Source organism: Nansenia antarctica, assembly GCF_963989245.1.
Source record: "Nansenia antarctica genome assembly, chromosome: 1".
Classification (NCBI taxonomy): domain Eukaryota; kingdom Metazoa; phylum Chordata; class Actinopteri; order Argentiniformes; family Microstomatidae; genus Nansenia; species Nansenia antarctica.
In genome coordinates, this window is record NC_137674.1 from 4,126,155 (window position 1) to 4,147,129 (window position 20,975).

The window sequence follows — 20,975 nt, forward strand, 5'->3', positions numbered from 1 at the left end:
CCCCGAAGCAGAAATGTGATCATGGATTTCATTGAGAAACGCAATGTTGACTTAGCTGAATAGGTTATAAACACTTTAGTGATTATTCAAAGTTATGCTTTTTCACTTTTCCAGCTTTTTAAGAGGTCAACTTGTATTGTCCATTGGAAGCAGCAAAAACAAACATTTCTACAAACGTCGAATTAAATCAGACCAGAATGTCAAAGATTAAAAGTCAAATTAATTGCTGTCTATAAATGTGGCAAATATGATTTATGATTAGGCAATCTGAATTCAAACACAATAAAGTTGTCTCCCCATCTCTTTTTTGGCTGCTGAGGGATGGGGCTGGAGAAATGTAACCACTTTCAAAGTCATATTATGAACTATGAATGCAAGGACTGAGATCAAAATGAGAATTATAACCATGTTCGGAAGCTCTACAGTGTTTGTTTACGAACAATAAGAGTAAAACAAGTTGATAGGTAAGACAGTTGCACTAAGCTCATGGGGCATTTAGAAGTCAAATTCCTTAAGAAACAATGGCTGTAAATAATTCATTTAAAAGTAAAAATATAAATGTCCAAGGTTGCCCTACCTGTATTGATCTACAGCAGATCATAGTCTACCATATAAGTATAGTTTTACCTGGTGTTTGATGGTACAATGATAACCAAGTACTTTTTTAATTGACGGCATTAATTAAAACAACTGTCCAGTGAGTACAGTACAAAGTGCAGTGCAAAGTATTGCTGATGGTTAGAGTACTGTTACCGCACTCTGTGGCTAGCTGCACTGTGTTGTAGACAATACCTGTGTTTTTGTCGTTTGTGGAGTTCTTTATAACCATTTGTGCTGGGATTTAGTGATTATGTTAAATTAAGTGCTTTTCTTTTTGCTGTTGATGTGTGCTTTCCATGTTCCCTGCTCATGGGTGTATAACATCGTATTATGTGCAATATCCTACACTATGTAAATATCCAAGTACCACCACCTCACATTTCACTTTATGAATGTATAATGTATTAACATCGTAGTCATTTTTAGTGAGTTGATGTTTGAATATTGATGTCCATTGTAACATGTAATTAAAACTAAACTATAAACTAAACTATACACTAAACATATTATAGACATCTATAGATTTCCTGAATAGATCAGTGATTACGTTTAATCATTATCAAAGCCTAAAATAGACATAATTGTTGTACCTTTATTGTACATAAATCATAACTCAATAAAAGTGTCTCTTAACCTATTTACGGTGAATTCCTAAATCAAGATCCACATGCGTAACTCTTGACTTGCATATCTCAGGCATTGATATCAATGGGCATTTTTAAATGAGTATTCAAGTTAGGATTCCAACCCACCATATTTGTTGATAGGTAGCAAGGGAAACTTACTATTGAAGGGGTTGACAGAACAGCTCAAGACATTTTGACTAAGGTAAGTGTAGAATCTTCTTGTCGGTAAAAGGATGGAATGGATCAATCTATTGAGGATTGTGATCTTAAATGCGTTGTGTCATCTCAGGATAGATTAGGTGCACAGCAATGACAGCATACACGATTTGACAAGAAAATAGGATGTTCAACACGGGTCGGAATCTCTGTACTTGATTTATTAAGACAGTCCGCATTCATCAGCACAGTATCTCAGCATTCGGCATTCAACGACCATTCCACGACATCATTATGACATACAGACAGGCTTAAATACTCTTGACCACCCTCTGTCTGTGCCCTGGCGCCTAACCCCCAAGGTCTTTAAGATAACAACCTCTCGAGTCTGTATATTTTGGCGTTATTGCTACCCCTGAAGAGCAGGCTGACCTGGAAGGAACAGAATGTGTGTGTCTGAGTGACCTGAGAATAGAGTGTGTGTGTGTGGGTCTGTCTGAGTGACAGAAGCATACATGTTGCTAGACAATCAGTAAGATCTAACATAAGTACTGTAAATGCATTGAACATAAACACAAAATGGCGATAGCATATTTGGTTCAATTCATCAATTTATTGTGATTTTTGTTCATCATTAAAACACTTCTTACATTATTCTATTCAATACTCTGAGCCACCAAGATAATACATTTACATTTTAAAAACATGCAATTGAAACTCACAATGTCTCCAGGAAACATTAATTTTTTTCTCTCCTACTAATGCACTGTGAATGGCACACAAACTTAAAATGGGAAAACCCCCAGAAGAATCTAATATCTAGAATTCAGCTTTCTAACATTAGTAGAATAAAAAAGGTGCTTCTTTGTAAACTACTCTGAACAGATGTAATATGTCAGCCCTGCATTGCACACGTCTACAGGTCTACAGGTACAGTATATACAGCATCAGGTTTGTGGAGCTCCTGTGTTTCTATAAAAGAGTACATGCTTGGAACCCCTTATATCACACCAAGATCTCAAGGGTTATGGACAGTGCCATCGGAAAGTATTCAGACCCCTTCACTAGATTCAATTCAGACTCAATTCAACTTATTGAGTGATTTGTTGATGACATAATTTGCATTGTAGCTAATTTTAATAGTGACATAGCAAAGGGTCTGAATACTTATATGAGGTATTTCTGTATATCTGTATTTTACTGCAATTTTATTTTACTGCATGTTTTAGCTTTGTCATTCTGGGGTATTGTGTGTGTGGATTAATGGCAAATTCTTTTAATTTAGTCTATAACACTACAAAATGTGGAAAAAGTGAAAGGGTCTGAATACTTTCCAAATGCACTTGCAAATATTTATTTGGGCTTCATGACCAAGTAAGTGATATTTACAGTTATAAGCAAAAAATGTCCACATAGTATCAAGTACAATGCCAAGAGAAAAGGACAGTGAAGTCAAATAAAATGTTCACACATTACCTATATCCATATGCCGGTATATTTACAGGAAACAGGTAAACCAAAAAAGTGCTTTTCCATAAAATTGCTTTGTTGGACCAAAATGTAAACACAGGATCAAAGTTTGAATAAGGCAAATTGTAGTATATTTAGATCATTTATAATTTTCCATCAGTTTTTTCAACAATGTACCTGTGTCAACTTCCTATGACAAACTCTGGGGTAAACATGACCTTTAAGTCGGTTTTAGGCTACATTAAAGCGATAGTTCACTATTTTACACCTCTGATGGGTCAACAAAAACTATGGGAGTGATAAGGGTTAAAAAAAAAAAATCCCCAAATCATCTCTAAGTAACATCCAACTAAGCCAGAGTTCATTTGAGGTGATTGGGCTTCACATTTTGAACCTTTTTAATAGCCACTACTAACAAAAGAACCATGGGAGTGATGGTTGGAGTGACAACTCCATGGATTAGTTTCTCCTAAAAAAAAAGGAGCAAAATAGTGAACAAACCTTTCAGTAGTAAACTAAAATGTATTTTAAAAAATGTTATCAATAAAACATGTATCTTCTATTAAAAAGAAAGCGTGAAAGTTCAGTCAAAGGAGCTGTTTTTAATTTCTGTTGAAATGTCCTATATACATAACAAAATTGTTCTTGCGGTCTTTTATAAGTAGCCTTTGCCTCCTCACATATTGGAAAGGTAAGCTCTCGTTCCAGATCTTCTCTGCTTAACAAAGAGTCGTTCAGATGTATACATGCTGGGTTCTTTATTAAAGTGATTTCATTTCCATGTGGTGATCTGTGTCACTGATGTGAGAGCCAGCTCACTGTGTCTGATAGCCAGTCATACTGAAGTTCGCCTGGTTGGGCATTACAGGGCCCGGCTGGGGCTGGGACTGTGGGGATCCAAACCCTCCTACCCAAGCTGGGGACTGGGACTGCCTGGAAGAGAGAGGATACACAGAAGGGGTCATGGCACCATACAGTACAAGAGCCAGGAGAAAGAAAGGAGTGTTTGGGCAGGAAAGCATTCATCACCTTGATACGCTCTGTGCTGTTGCTGCCAGAATGGAGTCCCTGTAGAACAAGATGTCTTAGTTTAGTGTGGTCCAAGTCAAACAAAACACTCTTTCCAATGATGATTTCCACTCTTTGCAATGATGATCGGGTACGAGGACTGTCAGTATCGGCATAGGTGCATCCCTACATAATATTATTGGGACATTCTAGTATGATCTACGTTAGCTACTACAACATGTCACAATGTTTGGTGGACTTTTATTTACTGCAAGGTAGTCTTAACCTACCTATGTTACATGAACTGAAAAGCTAAATACTGTTCACTGTACTTAACTACTGAAATTATAAGCTGTTTGAAGACAGCAAAACAAGAGAGCAGGAAGCAATAAAAACATTATGAATGACACAGGAACAGTACCACAAGCCTCTTATCTTTATCCTCATAGCATAACTGAAGTCATATTTTGGCCAAATTGAGATGTCTGCCTAACTCTACTCTCCTAACACTGATGATTCACTGTGCATTATCGCCTATGCCATCAGCCTGCTTGTTACATTCCAAAATCACTATCTGCCCAAGTCATCTCTTTGACATAGGCATTTTTTGACACTACATACAAAGATGGCTCGGCTGACCACAAGTGAAGCATGACTTAGGCAATTATGCTACGAGGCTAAACGATATGTAAAGCATCAGAACTGATTCTCAGACCAGAAAAAAATATGGTGCTGCAAACATCCTGTAGATAGGGTAAGGACAAGCAGCCTATACCACGGTTTCATCAAACGCATTTGACAAGGTGCATCGTCAAAGACAGTTGAGCTTACTCTACGCCGAAGGCTTGTTGGTTCCAGGTCTGGCCGTACGAGAGGCCGTAGGAGGGCACCTGCCAGCCGTTGGTCATGTACTGGCCGTACTGCTGCTGGGGGTTCCCATACATCTGGTTCCACTGCCCCCACTGGCCATACTCCACCTGTTCAGAGACAAGGGAAGACAAATACAATAAAACAGTTACCGTATTTTCCGCACTATAAGGCGCACTTAAAAGCCTTTTTTTTTTTTTTTTTTACGACAGTGCGCCTTATAATCCGGAGCGCCTTATATATGGATCAATTGGTTAATTGGTTGATCCATACTGGTTGTACACGGCGCTCAAGGCGCTCTGTCAAAATGTTTCAGTACGACTGGTAAACTACAAAGCCGCACCGCTTGCAGCATTACGGTAATCAGTAAACACCGGTACTGATGTGCTTACTCACAGTCCCACACCACAAGACCCCAAGTAAAGAAGACTAAACAGAGTTTCCGAAGGAACAAAGCGAGATGGCTACAGTTAGATCAGTTAGAGGACAAACTCCAACAGTGGGTTGTTGAACAGAGAGCAGCAAGTAGAAGCGTCTCTACAGTCACTATTTGAATGAAGGCAACAGCGCTAGCACGGGACATGAACATCGATGAATTTCGAGGCGGTCCTTCTTGGTGCTTTCAACTTGAAGTTTTAAAGTACCCACTCGATATACTAAACAACAGTTTAACGATCACTAAACACTTATAATGTGTGTATTGGATTCATTATTCTCGTTTGCCGGAGGCTACCGGTAAGGGAGGGTTCAGGGTTGACTTGTAAACATACTTTCGTTTTAGCTCGTGTTCAAAAGCAAGAACTGTGTGTTCATCTAGTTATGTGTTATGTGTTTTTAGCATGTCGATGTTCTCCCAGTATGTTGTGATGTTATTAAAATACAGTTGAGACCTTCGTAGCGATGTGTTTTGTTAGCAGCGTTCGTAGCTGTGGCTGCGTTCAGAGTCACTTTTCTCCCATTCAGTGTTTGAGGTGAACCAACATTCAAATACGCCTGTCGTGTTCAATCTTTCTCTGATTTGAATGTATGACACATCATTTGAAAGCTTACAATCTGTAGTTTAAGCATGTGTAAAAACTGAAAAATTACGTTGCACATTTCACCAGGAGCTGTCACATATTGGTTGTTGGTTATAATTGTATAGCCTATTGGTTGTTTTCTGGTGTTGTTTTATTGTTTTGCTCTGTTTGTAGTCTACTATTTTTATCAGCTGTTAAATCACCACAGCGGTTAATCCACTAATAGAGACAATACCAGATTGAAAATGCTTGTAGCTAACTACTCTATATCTCGTGGTCGCAGCTATTGCGAATTGCTATTCACGCGAGTCAGCTGTGAATCACCGCAGGTCCTTGACGCTTGTTGCAAAAATGGATGATGAACGGCTGATACTTGAGGTGGAAAAATATATATTTTTGACAGTGGAGCAGGTAGAACGTTGACGGTGACAACGCTCAGGTGGAGCATGGACAACGGGAAGTTGACACAACACCGATGGAGAGGTGACGCAACACAGTAGGTGGAGCTTGGGCGTAACGCAACCCCAGTCAAACGTTTGACTGCAGTATTTTCTATTCTATGCGCCTTATAATCCGGTGCGCCCTGTATATGAAAACAGTTCTAAAATAGGCCATTCATTGAAGGTGCGCCTTATAATCCGGTGCGCCTTATAGTGCGGAAAATACGGTAACCTTTAATTGATTTGTTTATTTAAAAGGATCCCCATTAGCTTATGCCATAGCAGTTTGCTAATCTTCCTGGGTCCACACACAGTCAGCATTACAACAAATAATACATTAATACAGTACATAAATAAAGATATATATAAAAGAAATAAAAATACAAATCTCTCTCTCCCTCTGTCTGTCTGTCTCTCTCTCTCTCTCTCTCTCTCTCTCTCTCTCTCTCTCTCTCTCTCTCTCTCTCTCTCTCTCTCTCTCTCTCTCTCTCTCTCTCTCTCTCTCTCTCTCTCTCTCTCTCTCTCTATATATATATATATATATATATATTAGTGCTGTCGATCGATTACATTGTTTTATTAAGTTAATCACAATAATAGGCTGTGATTAATCATGATTAATCACAAGTTTAAAATACTAGTATTTACTTATAAAACAAAAACATGTGTGGTGTTGGAATAAGGAAATTCAAGACAAATCGGTTAGAGGAATCAGTTTTTTTCTTTACTTTATGCTCGGACAAACCGTCCTGTCAGTCAGATTATACATACTTTCTGCAATATAATATTTCCTTAATTTATGAAACATATTATTTAATACTGTGATCCCTTCTTGTTACAGTGATCTATTACTGTAACCTACCTGTTGTACATTCTTGGCCAAATCGGGAGATTCTTTGCCCCAGTAGCACTTCACCATGTGGCCTTCAATGGTTGTGCCATTTACTGAGACAATGGCATGGGCTGCGCTTTCATGGGAGGAGAACCTTTCAAAAGAAGAGAGATTTCAGCATTGCAATCATGGTGCAATCATGGCACTAACCATAAGCACTACTGTACAATCTAGGAATTCAAAAGAGGGATAGAAAGCTGAACTGTTCATTTAATGTGTGTATAGATATATCGATACGTATATAAATATGTGTACACAAGTTTGTGTGTGCCTGTGTGTAATATTGACTGATTCGTCAGAGTGTCCTGTACAGGTACTGTCCCCTAGGGGCAGAAATGTGGCGATGCATGTTGTTCACTAAGAGCATCACTGCTTACAGTACCTGATGAACGAGTAACCTTTCTCTGGGAAAACTCTGATTTCCATTATTGACCCAAAGAGTAAGAATGTCTGTCGCATGAGGTGCTCTGCAAGAAAAGAAATGTGTAATGAAACAGGTTTGCACCGGCACTGCATTGGTCAAATCATGGACATTTAACAATGTAATGGGCTTATAAAGACTGAAAATCAAGGCAGAAATTCCAATTTGGTTGAGGCCATCTAAACAGAATGTGATAGGGAATATACAGGATAATGGACATACAGACAAATACATCATAGTCATGAGTAAGTAGTGTTTGATGATTAGTAATGGTTTTGACCCGTCACAATGTTACTTCCACAGTGAGCAGGTATCTTAATAAATGAGAATACATGACTTGCCTGATAGTCCTGACTGTATTCCCCCACAATACACAGTGCAGTTCTGGGGACTCGAATGATTCACCACATCTTCAAACCTGAGCTGCTTCGAGCCATCTGACGTGAAGATACAAAGATGAACCGCTTGAATCAGTACAATACACGTCCTTGGGCAAGACACTTAACCACAAATTGCTCCCAATGAGCGAGCCGGCGCCTTGCATGCTAGCTAGCCGCCATCGCTGTGTGAATGGGAAAATGAGAGGCAATTCTAAAGCACTTTGGAATAAGGCGCTATATACAGTAAGTCAGTCCATTTGCAATTTATCAAACTACCAAGCTGTTTTAACTGATGATGATATTTTGAGAGGTAACTCGTATTTTAACTATCAAATTAAACACATTGTAAGGGATATATCTCACTCATCATACTTACTGTCTTGCACGTTCTTTGGAGCTGGAGGTTTGCGGGTTGCCCAGTTGGTCCTGATCTGACGTCCCCCTAACCACTGTCCCCCCATGTGTACGATGGCATTCTCTGCATCCTGAAAATTCAGACAAAAGCTTCCTCTCCAAAACCCAAAAGTGCTACCTCCTTCAAACATGTTAAACATTGTTATATACTGTATATTTTCTATCTATAATTATATTCAGGAATGACAAACTATTATGTAAGTCTTACAACAAGGTGATCAACAGAGAACATGAGAAAATGAGCCTGATTGCTTGATTGTACTATTATTTATCTATAAAAATACAAAAATAGGATAGTAACAGAAATAGAAATAACCTTCGTCTTGTGTTCCTGCACCGGAGCCTTACCAGTTTGTTATAGAAGGACACAAAGCCATACCCCTTAGATTTCCCTGTCGTCATGTCCTTCACAACACGGGCGTCCCTGGGAGGACACAGTAGCATCACAACACTTGATTGATACAGGTGTTATAAACGGACACACACACACACACACACCCACACCCACACACACATAGGGCTTTCACACCGGCAGTTCCGAACGCCGGTTCGCGTTCGCGTTCGGAAACCTCCGAACGTTGGCGCTGTCTGCCGAACGAGCCCGCGTTCATACCAGTGTATCGTTCGCCAGACAGCGCCAACGTTCGGAGGTTTCCGACCGCGAACGCGAACCGGTGTTCTGAACTGCCGGTGTGAAAGCCCTAACAGTGAATCTTCTACATGGTCCCACATCTAAATATCTTAACTATCTTAATCCTCAACTGATTACTGGTAATACTGATAAGCAAAGCAGGATTGGAAACAAAAACCACTACAAAGACATGCAACCTACACTGTTTCAGATTTTAAAACAAAGTTTCCCTGGTTTCACTAAACACTACACCAGCTACTTAATAACCCTCAGCACTATTAGTTACGTATTGAGGTCTGAGAGCAACACTTTTCTTCTTCTATGGATTACCATGCATTTCCTACATCTGTTGATGGTGCTCATCCTACAGTACCAATACAAACATATAGAAATATCAAAAGAGAAAAAAAGGCATACATGGCCTGTTAACAGATTTCTTTATTTTTCCTGGTCAATTCTTTATCACCAATATGGAGTTTGGGGAGCTGCAAATTTTCTGAAATTGACATTTTCAGAATCTTAGGAAAGGAGCATAAAACTATCAACAACACTAAGCAACCAAAACGTGACTTGTTTACAGAAATCTTAAGAAACAAATATATAGATTATTAGGAGATGTTATGCTAAACTAAAGTAATGTTAATACAAACGATTGGTAATAAATACAAATGTAAATTAATAGAATAATAAATAGATATGAAAAGAAAATCTACATCTGAGTAGTTTCCAGTGTGTACAGTTCCTTGCTGTTAGCCTTCAAGCTCCTGTCCAATCCTATGAGCATGTCTGTAAAATAACCAGAGCGCTATTACTCAACTGAGATTAACATCTAAGGGTGAGCTGAAAGATTTTAAGGATTACACACACACACACACACACACACACACACACACACACACACACACACACACACACACAGATTGAACTGCCTTAAATTTGACATTCAAAATGACTTACCATTTCCTACATTTATCAACAGGCATGAGGGAGAATAGAAAGCTGACACTTTTAATGTAGTTTAAGTTGATAATGGCAGGGAAGAAACTGTTATTAAAAGACTGTAGGGTACTTAACCAATATACAATATCTACATCATACAAAGGGTTGGTCATACTTGACTATGAGTTCAAAAGGGCTTGTGACTTAACACATTATGTAACATCAAATAATTTCAATGTTGGCTAAAGTCAAATGCAAATAGTTTCACTAAATATCAATTAAACAACCATGATCTTTTCAATTTCATCAATTCAGGAAGTGATATGACACTCAATAGATATTACTCAGATACTCAGCAAAAATGAAAGTCACGTTTTCAATTATCTAATTGGAATTCAGTTACCTTCCTGGATTGACAGAATTGAAAAGGAATTTACCCCAACCCTGTAAACAGCAGGAGTGGTGATAGAGGACAAGAGACTAATTTGCTATTATTGGTTGCAATAAGATACTGTTTAAGATAATGTATTGGCAAGATAAAACTTTTTCTGGTACCTTGCAAACACAAACTATGAGAGGAATTCTAAAGGTCACTAAAATGATTAGATAAAGATCATCAAAAACAGACAAAATATAAAGCATTGTCAGAGCATGACAACATGTTGAGAGGACAAGTATATCAATGCAAAATTACCAAACTTACGAGATTTTCCCAAAAGGTGCAAAGGCGGCTGTGACATCATCAGTGGTGATCTCTGGGCTCAAATCTCCCACAAAAACATGGAAGTGATCTGAAACAACCAAGAAAGATATTCACTTAATAACTTACCTTAAAGATATTCACTATCCTCTAAGAAAGATATTCACTATCCTCTAAGCATCCTGACCTGGTTCTAAAAGAGGGAAGTCACTTTCCTCTAAGCATCCTGACTTGGTTCTAAAAGAGGGAAGTCAAAACGTCAACACTTACTGGATGTATCTTTCTTCTGGCTGCTGGGAGTCGTGGCCCAATTTACTTTGACCTCCTGGAAGTTAAACATTTAAAATAACAGTCACATGCAATGAAAGGTTTTTCCCTGTCCCTGAAAGCCCCTGTAGAAGGGATCCTGCACACCCGATTCAAGAGCAGAGAACCCTACCCTACTTAAAACAAGAGGGGATAGAGCCTTCTCCATAGCCGCCCCCAGGCGCTGGAATAGTCTCCCCCTCCACATCAGATCCACCCAGAGCATCGAGGCTTTTAAGAAACTAGTTAAAACACATCTTGTCTCCCTGGCCTTTGACCTGAGGTGAGCCTCCCGAGTCACGACACTGCACTTTTTGCACTTTTATTTGTATTGCATCTTGTTTTTAGTGTATTTTATCTATTTTATCAGTTTTTTTATCAGTATTTTATCTTGCTTTTCTCTTTTACCAGTGTTTTATCTTTTTATCTGTTAAGCAGCAAAGCCTGAACACAGCAAAGACCTAGGTTCTGGGCCCTGGACAGTCTGGACGGATTGATGGCAGCTGCTGGATTGAAAATCAGGTGTAGTGCTGAGGCACAAATGTGTACATTTCAAGCCTGCAAACTGCGACACTTTAAATGAATGTGCAATAACACTATGTGCAATATGACAACCCTAGGGTACATAAGGTTGCAGAGAATAGGAAATGTTAGGATATGTATAGCATAGCATAGAGTACAGCACAGTGTTTTATTTGTATAGTATAGTATAGTGGATAGTGTACATAGCCTTTATTTATGTAAACCAGCTCCTTTCCCTTCTTCTTTTTTTTCTTTCTTTCCTAGCACCAAGGGAGCCCCCACCTCCCAAATGTCGTTGTTTGGTACCTGTACTATATCAATGACAATAAAGACCATTCATTCATTCATTCATTCAAGCACTTTGGGCGGCTGTTTGTCGTTGTAAAATTGTGCTATATAAATAAATGTTACTTACTTACTTACTGTCACTGTCATACATGTCATTTTAGAGTGCACAAATTACCTTTCCCATTATCTTCCTTCCATTCATGGCCGCCAAGGCGGCAGCAGCATCTCTATGTTCAAAGAATTCCACAAAGCAATAAGGGTCATTGCTTGTATGCTGCAAAACAGAAAATCCAAGAGAAGAAGAGTTCACCCTCCTGCTATCGGGTTGCTGGGAAAAAAGTCAGGAGAGGATGTTATTGCCAGACATATGGAACAGATTTGGAAGTCTGATTATATTACAATATCATTCAGGATTACCCTATCATCGTTCAGTGGCCCTAGACTCCCACATAGGACGGGCGTGTCAAATATGTGACTAATGGTACATCTGCTTGCACAGCGTCTAAGCAAACTAAGTTCATTTATACTCTTATACATCCGATCATTTCAGGAGAAAGTATAATCTGCAGGGAGAGGAGTGACTCTGAGGGTGTGGACAATCTCTGAGGTCAGGGCCATTAGAGACCAACACATCATCATCATCATTCCATGGCCAAACAATTATGTTTTCCTTTTCTATCTATAATAACTCCCAACGATGTTGACACCACAGGCGTGACTAACCTCCCATCGGACACCAGTAGGCTAAACTCCTAAATCTAAGGAGGGGCTCCTCTTCCTTGCTTAATGATAAGGGTGGTGATGATGAAAGGGTTGAGAAAACCAGTGGGACTGCAAACTGCTGCTTGTGCAAGGATCCGATCTAACGTTACATTACAGGTTAACGGCAACGTTTCTAACACACACACACACACACACACACACACACACACACACACACACACACACACACACACACAAAACAAATTCACCTCCCTTTAAGCTCTATTATTTATTGGCAGGTCGTCCACACTAATTAAAGACACAGATTCTCTCTTGTTAGGTATGCCAAAACAGTATAACAGATATTTCTCACCTCAGTAATCATTTTACAACTTTTGCAAGGTCCTATCTGAGTGAACAGCTGAAGGATCAGAATCTCTGTCACGTCTCTGGAGAGATTGCCCACGTATCTGATGGAAGAAAGAGGGAACAATTAAGTGATGCATTTGTTTGGCCAAATGAACTAATTTAGTCTACACACATGTGTATACGCATAGGCTACTTCTTACTGATGTCACTAGTGTAGCATCATAAGCCAGAAAGCTTAGTTGATGGCTTCTTACTAAGCCTGGGACAGACATGTGGCCATGGAGAGTTGTACTCCTATCAAGTGCGTAAAACAGCAACAACAACAACGTTAACCACAAACTTTCCGACATTAAAAGCATGTGTACAACTTTTGCCAGGTCGAAAAGAGTAGAAACGAGTAGAAAAAGAATAACGTGAAACAGTCTAAGTACAGGGTATATACAGGAATCTTGAGGTTAATTTCAATACCTTTCTAAGACTTTTTAAAGACCTTGTCAATATGTTTCCAGACCTCACCGCCACTTCGAGCTGTAACCGTTGACATCAGTGACACCTTTAACTTAACAGTTTTAGTTTGCAATAGACTAGACCACTATCATACAACAGAATGTTCGGTTCATCTTTGTTTTTTAATAAAACTAATAAATTCACGAACTTTTTACTAAAGGTGTTTAGGACAGGACTCAAACTATTTGGACAGAGTCTAATTCAGAAAAAGACCTACAAAATTCAAGACCTCATAAAATCGTGATAAGACTTTTTAATACTTATTAAGGGTCTTGATTTTCCCAAAATTGATTTATCAACTTTTAATACTTTTCAAGACACCGCGGATACCCTGGTTGGGAAGTGTGGATGCGTCACAACAACATGCCATAATTAGGCTGACCCCCACCACAGTGACATGGCTGGTCTGCACAAGAACGAGCTGCGTTCGTAAAGTCGCTTTTGGAACTCTGATCAGCACTCATGGAACGCCTCTTGTCCAATCAAATTACTTGGTCCCTTTATGACGTTGAACCCAGTGTGCGCTCCGGCGCTCTCAGAGCGAATTTACGAACGCAGCCACGGTTACCTTCAGCCCAATGTAACACGCTAGCTGCTAAGCTATCTCTCAACGCCCTCCTCCCGCAGAAGTGCGTTATTATAAACACATGGTGTGTTGAAATGAGGAGGCTAATGGTGGAGGTTAGCAGCGATCTAGCTGGCTGGTTGGCTAACGTTAGTGTGGCCCCAAAACAGTTATAAACTAACGTGATCATGTGTTTCATAACTACTTACAATGTTCTGGGGTGGCACTCGTCCTCCATGCTATCAGGTATCCAAGCCTTTTAAACCACTAACCCTTAACCCTAACCCTAGATCCACTGTCTTATCTATACAATTAACAAGCTAAGAGAAGCTAAGATAATAATAACGCAAACCCGGACAGTCATGGAAGCCGAAAGGTAGCGCTCGATTGATCCACCGGCTGGTGAAACCGGGTAACTTTACCTTGGGCTGCGTTCGTAAACACGCTCTGTGAAATGTGATCAGCACTCGCGGAATGCCTCTTGTCCAATCAAATTACTTGGTCCATTTGTGACGTTGGAACCCAGTGTGCGCTCCGCCGCTCTCAGAGCAAATTTACGAACGTTACCACCGTATACCTACGAACGTACCTTATACCTTATACAGGGTGTAACTACCTTATATCTTATATAACTACCTTATGCCATATGTAACTATCTTATATCTTATATAACTATATAACTACCTTATACCTTATATAACTATATAACTATATAACTACCTTATACCTTATATAACTATATAACTACATTATACCTTATATAACTACCTTATACCTTATATAACTATATAACTACCTTATATAACTACCTTATACCTTATATAACTATATAACTACCTTATACCTTATATAACTATATAACTACCTTATACCTTATATAACTACCTTATACCTTATATAACTATATAACTACCTTATACCTTATATAACTACCTTATACCGTATATAACTATATAACTACCTTATACCTTATATAACTACCTTATACATTATATAACTATATAACTACCTTATACATTATATAACTACCTTATACCTTATATAACTATATAACTACCTTATACATTATATAACTACCTTATACCTTATATAACTATATAACTACCTTATACCTTATATAACTACCTTATACATTATATAGGGTGTAATTGTAGGGTGTAGTGACTACATTATGGGTTCATGTTCTCCTCTTACTGTTGGTTGTGTAGTGGGAGGGAACCAGTTCTGGCACTAGGGGCAGAGGGGAGGATTATTAACGTTGCAACTTCCTGTTTAGATACAAGAGTTTTGGTGATCGATTTCCTGGTCCTGTACGGAGTGTACAAGTTGTTATTTTGATTAAACAGTTATCATTACGTTGCCTACGTCTTTCCTTTTTCCTCCGGCACTACACTGGTGACCCCGACGTGGATTTTTGTTAACGTGATTGTGTACAAAAATCAGCGAGCGAACATTACAATCCTGCAAAATGTCCGGGAGAGGAAGACGTTCAAACCAGCGGCAGCCATCACCATCCCCTGTCAGGGTAACGCGTGGTGCGCACACTCCCACTCTCAAGCTACCAGAGTTCTGGGACTCAACGCCTGCTGCATGGTTTGCTATTGTAGAGGCACATTTTAACAAAAGTGACATCGATGACGGCGACGACCGGTACAACCATGCTGTGGCTATGTTGGGCAGCTCCACCGCAGCTCGAGTGGTAGGTTTTTTGTCTGCTCCCCCGACGACGAACAAATATGAGCGCCTCAAGGCCCTGCTTCTAGAGACATTTGAACTGTCCACTGCGGAGAGGGTGCGTCGCCTATTTGCCATGTCGGACTTGGGTGACGAGAGGCCTTCTGCGCGCATGGAGAGGATGCTAAACCTGCTCGGTACAGAAGACCCCATGATCCTCTTCACAGAGCTGTTCATGCGCACATTGCCAGCTCAAGTTAGGATGGCGCTGGCCAACACCGCCATCATGGAGCCCCGCGCCCTGGCCAGGGAGGCGGACCGGTTCGTCTTGGCCATGCCTCAACGGTCCCCCGACCTGCTCGCTCCCGCGGCCGCCCCGCCACCCGACCGTCGCAGGAGAGCGAAGGATGACGCCAGACCTTCTGGCCAGCAGGGTAACGCTGCGGGCCATTGTTTCTACCACGCCACTTTTGGCGCCAAGGCCAAACGGTGCCGCTCACCCTGCACCTTCGGACCGACGGGAAACGGCGGGGCCGGCACTCAGTAGTGGCCCTGAGCGCTGGCGTCACCAACAGGCTGCTCTTCATACAAGACACCGCCTCTGGTCGCAGTTTTCTTTGTGACACAGGTGCCCAGTGGAGCATCATTCCGGCAGAGAGATCGGATGTGGCGAAGGAGGAGCGTGGTCCGCAGTTGGCAGGCGCGGACGGCACACCTATCTGCTCTTATGGCACTAGGGCGGTGGACGTGTGCTTCGGAGGACAATGCTTTTCGTGGGATTTTGTCATAGCGGCTGTCACATTTCCCCTCCTTGGTGCGGATTTTCTGTGCGCCCACAACCTGTTGGTGGACGTGGGGAACAGGCGCCTGGTCAACTCACAGACTTTCGCTTCCTTCGCCTGTACGCAGGGGGAGGCGGTCTACAGCGGGTGGTCCAATACGCTCGCCGAAAGTGACCAGTACCTTCGGCTGCTCGCCGAATTCCCCGACCTTACCAAGCCCACCTTCTCCGCGCCCACGGTGAAACACGGAGTGGAGCACCACATCGAGACCGAGGGGCCTCCCCTCCACGCCAGGGCCAGGCGCCTCAACCCGGAGAAGCTGGCCATCGCCAGGGCGGAGTTTGCGCATATGGAGCAGGTGGGCATCGTTCGGCGCTCGAGCAGCCCCTGGGCGTCTCCCCTGCACATCGTCCCTAAGTCAGACGGCGGGTGGCGCCCGTGTGGGGACTACCGCCGCCTCAACGACGCGTCCAAGCCTGACCGCTACCCGGTCCCACATGTCCAGGACTTTTCAGCGAACCTGGCAGGCAAACGCTTCTTCTCCAAAGTGGACCTGGTACGGGGGTACCATCAGGTGCCGGTGCACCCCGAGGATGTCCCTAAGACGGCCGTAATCACGCCATTTGGACTCTTCGAGTTTCTGCGGATGCCGTTCGGCCTGAAGAACGCGGCGCAGACCTTCCAACGCCTCATGCACTCGGTGCTCCGGGACCTACCATTCCTCTTCGTCTACTTGGATGACATCCTCGTCGCAAGCACCACGGAGGAGGAGCACCTGTCCCACCTCCGGGCCCTTTTCACACGGCTCAGCCAACATGGGCTGATTGTCAATCCGGCGAAGTGTGAGTTCGGACGGAACACCATCGACTTTCTCGGGCACCGGGTCTCCGCAGAGGGGGTGACCCCCCTCCCCTCGAAGGTGGAAGCTGTCGCTGCTTTCCCGCGCCCCAGCACAATCAGCGAGCTCAAGGGGTTCATCGGGATGGTGACCTTCTACTATCGCTTCCTCCACCACATCGCTCACATCCTGCGGCCTCTGTACGATGCCCAGAAGGGCAAGACTCTGAAGCAGCCGGTGGACTGGACGGCGGAGCGTGTCAAAGCCTTTCAGGACACCAAGGCGGCCCTGGCCCGCGCTGCCATGTTGGCCCACCCCTCGCCCTCGGCACCCACTGCTCTCACCACGGACGCCTCTGACTTTGCTGTGGGAGCGGTGTACGAACAGTGGGTTGGGGACGCCTGGCAGCCTCTTGCATTCTTCAGCCGCCAGCTGTCTCCCAGAGAGCAAAGGTACAGCACATTCGACAGGGAGCTCCTCGGGCTGTGGCTTGCTGTCAGACACTTCCGTTTTTTACTGGAGGGCCGCGAGTTTACGGCCTACGTGGACCACAAGCCACTCACGCACGCCATGTCCAAGGTGGCGGAGCCGTGGTCCGACCGCCAACAGCGCCAGCTCGCCTACATATCCGAGTTCACCACAGACATCCAGCACGTTGCTGGGAAGTCCAACCAGGTCGCGGATTGTCTCTCCAGGGCGGTGGTTGGTGCGGTCCAACTGGGTTTGGACTACGCGCGCATGGCTGCAGACCAGGCCGCCGACCCCGCCGTCCAGGCTCTCAAGTTGTCGGACACAGGACTGCGCCTAGAAGAGGTGGTTTTCGGTGACGCAGGGGCCACGCTCCTGTGCGACGTCTCCATGGGTCAGCCACGACCGGTGGTCCCCGCCAACTGGAGGCGCCCCGCCTTCGAGGCGATACACGGCTTGTCTCACCCTGGTAGGAAACCGTCCTCGCGGCTGGTGTCAGAGAAATTCGTCTGGCATGGGCTCAAGAGGGATGTGAGGGCCTGGGTAGACACGTGCATCGCCTGCCAGCGCGCCAAGGTGCATCGACACGTCAAGGCCCCCCTGGAGCAGTTCTCTGTGCCTGAGCGGAGGTTCGATCATGTCAACGTGGACCTGGTAGGGCCGCTGCCCCCCTCGCACGGATACACCTATCTCTTTACCATGGTGGACAGGACGACTCGCTGGCCGGAGGCAGTTCCGCTCTCCTCAACGACAGCCCCCGACCTGGCCCGGGCGTTCATCGCGGTGTGGGTCTCCCGCTACGGCACCCCTGCTGATCTCTCCTCTGACCGTGGCTCACAGTTTACTTCAGAGCTGTGGGCAGCGGTGGCGGAGAATCTGGGGGTCAAGCTCCACCGCACAACCGCCTATCACCCGCAGGCGAACGGGCTCTGTGAGCGTTTCCATCGATCCATGAAGGCCGCCCTTCGAGCCAGCCTCACGGACAGCAACTGGCTTGACAAGCTGCCGTGGGTCATGCTGGGGCTCAGGACAGCGCCTAAGGAGGACCTCCAGTCGTCGTCCGCTGAGCTGGTGTTTGGACAGCCGCTGCGGGTCCCCGGTGACTTCATTCCCAAGTCAACGGAGCCCTGGTCCGCCGCCGCTCAGCGCGCCTCCCTGCTGGACAGCGCCAGGACCTTCGTCCCGGTCCCGACTACGCAGCATGGTGTCCCTACTTCGAGGGTGCCCCCGGAGCTGCACTCGGCGAGGTTCGTTTTCATTCGTCATGATGGCCACAGGACTCCACTACGTCCTCCTTATGACGGGCCTTTCCGTGTCATCGAGGCCGGAGCCAAGAACTTCATGGTTGACATGGGGGGTAGGCCTGAGTGTGTGTCCGTTGATCGCCTCAAACCGGCCCACTTGGACCTTGAACTGCCCCTGGACTTGGCCCTGCCACCGCGCAGAGGCCGGCCTCCAGTCCTACCTCCCCTGCAGCGCCCTGGCCATTCCCCCCTCCGACCCCGACAACCCCCCGCAGCTCGCGAGCCCCCGGTCGTCACTGCCCCCCGTCCTTCCCTGCAGGAGGACGTGATGGGCGATGTCACACCTCCTCCCGCACCTCCTGACTTTACCTACGATCGTAGGGGCCGGGCCATACGCCCTCCTCGCCGTGAGGATTTCCAATATTGAGGTGAACACTGGGGGGGCTGGTGTAGTGACTACATTATGGGTTCATGTTCTCCTCTTACTGTTGGTTGTGTAGTGGGAGGGAACCAGTTCTGGCACTAGGGGCAGAGGGGAGGATTATTAACGTTGCAACTTCCTGTTTAGATACAAGAGTTTTGGTGATCGATTTCCTGGTCCTGTACGGAGTGTACAAGTTGTTATTTTGATTAAACAGTTATCATTACGTTGCCTACGTCTTTCCTTTTTCCTCCGGCACTACAAGACCGCAATTCGGGGCGTTTCTTGATATCAGGACACGCCCACTGATCGCTGCTATTGATCTGTTCCCACACTGTCGCACACTGTTCATATTTACGAGACATAAGGAATGCTTTAGACATTATAGGAGTTGCATTTGTGTTGTTGTTTAATATGGTTGACTGTCTATGTATGGCAAATGATCCAAAACTATTTATTAGAATGCACATTTATGTTCACAATTGTTTTTATGTTGAGTTGAGTATTCAGAATACCCAACTCAACGTACATGTACATTTAGTTGACTGACATAATCACATATTGTATATATTCACATATATCACACCGTATTCTAACATGTTACTTGTGTTCTTAGTTTCTGTGAATAAAAGGACTGTACATTGAGACAGACACTATTTCCAGGTAAATAGCAAGTGTACTGCAAATCAATCCAAATCAATCAGTTCTTTCTACAAAGTTACTATGAGATGTGCTGATAAGACCGATTAACATTAGGCTAACATTAATGAAACATTTAAAATGCTGCACTGTCCCTTATACTGTTACTTAGAGTACTGTAGCTATTTTCCATACCAAAAGCAAACCAAAATACCATTTGTAAAAAGCTTGGAGGGGTTTAGCAGGACGCTCCGCCCTCGCCGTTTGACTCGTTTGGTTAAACCTGGGTTGAGTCTAATCGAATGTCACCATGCGTAACGCGCTCGTAAATACGCTGTGGAATTCTGATCAGCACTCATTGAATGCCCCTCTGCTCTTGTACAATCAAATTACTTGGTCGCTCTATGTATGACGTTGAAACCAGTGTGCGCTCCGGCACATTCAGAGCGTATTTACGAACGCACCCTTAGTTGATGATCATCTGTTCCATTCATTATCATTTCATAAATCAAAATCATGTTACCAGCGCTATGAAGATGTTGTCAAGTGTGTCCGAATAGAGGGGTCTTTTATTTTGTAGTGGTATTACTGGGTGGTAAAATAAAGTAATAAAGTGCGTCTTTGTAGTGCACTGGTTATTAATATTATGGTTATGTTCTTATTATATTATTATTAAGTTATTATAATAATTGTTATTATTATGGTTATTATTATTATTTCAAAACGTGTCTCATGATCTAATCTCGGATTACAGTTGTGTCATTTCCAGTGTAGCGATTAGCCTACAATGTCAGAATGAACTGTATAAAAATAGCATATATTATTGTAGCCACCTGCGTGGGAAATGATGTTCATTTCCAAGAGATCCATTCTAGGCTACAGGCAAAACAGAGCGCAACACATGTCGCCCACACGTCGGGCTGGAACTTTCTGAATCTTGATCCACCAGACAACGTTGATCTTCCTGCTATTTCTAGAACCTTCCCTCCCCTCCTCCCCACACGTCACCGTGCGGAATGTATTAAAGGGTCCGTTCACTGTATCAAATGGCACAGTAGTATCCAAGACCAAGGGATATCTGAACAGC

At 43.5% G+C, this 20,975-nt stretch overlaps 1 protein-coding gene across 2 annotated transcripts; it reads right to left on the minus strand.

The window, feature by feature from the left end:
• Window positions 1-1,953: 1,953 nt before the first annotated feature.
• Window positions 1,954-14,170, minus strand: tial1 (TIA1 cytotoxic granule-associated RNA binding protein-like 1). Of its 2 annotated transcripts, XM_080546181.1 has the most exons (13): window positions 14,032-14,170; window positions 12,755-12,851; window positions 11,855-12,007; window positions 10,834-10,888; window positions 10,567-10,654; window positions 8,642-8,717; window positions 8,256-8,364; window positions 7,841-7,936; window positions 7,461-7,545; window positions 7,049-7,172; window positions 4,692-4,837; window positions 3,882-3,920; window positions 1,954-3,785 (listed from the first exon to the last, which is right to left on the minus strand). In XM_080546181.1, the coding sequence occupies exons 1-13, from the start codon at window positions 14,058-14,060 to the stop codon at window positions 3,668-3,670; spliced, it is 1,215 nt and encodes a 404-aa protein (XP_080402307.1). In that variant the 5' UTR covers window positions 14,061-14,170; the 3' UTR covers window positions 1,954-3,667. The 2 variants fall into 2 exon arrangements, 1 of the variants encoding a protein (XP_080402307.1); XR_013937820.1 differs by lacking the exons at window positions 1,954-3,785; window positions 3,882-3,920; window positions 4,692-4,837; window positions 7,049-7,172; window positions 7,461-7,545 and having other exon boundaries at window positions 8,610-8,717.
• Window positions 14,171-20,975: the final 6,805 nt, after the last annotated feature.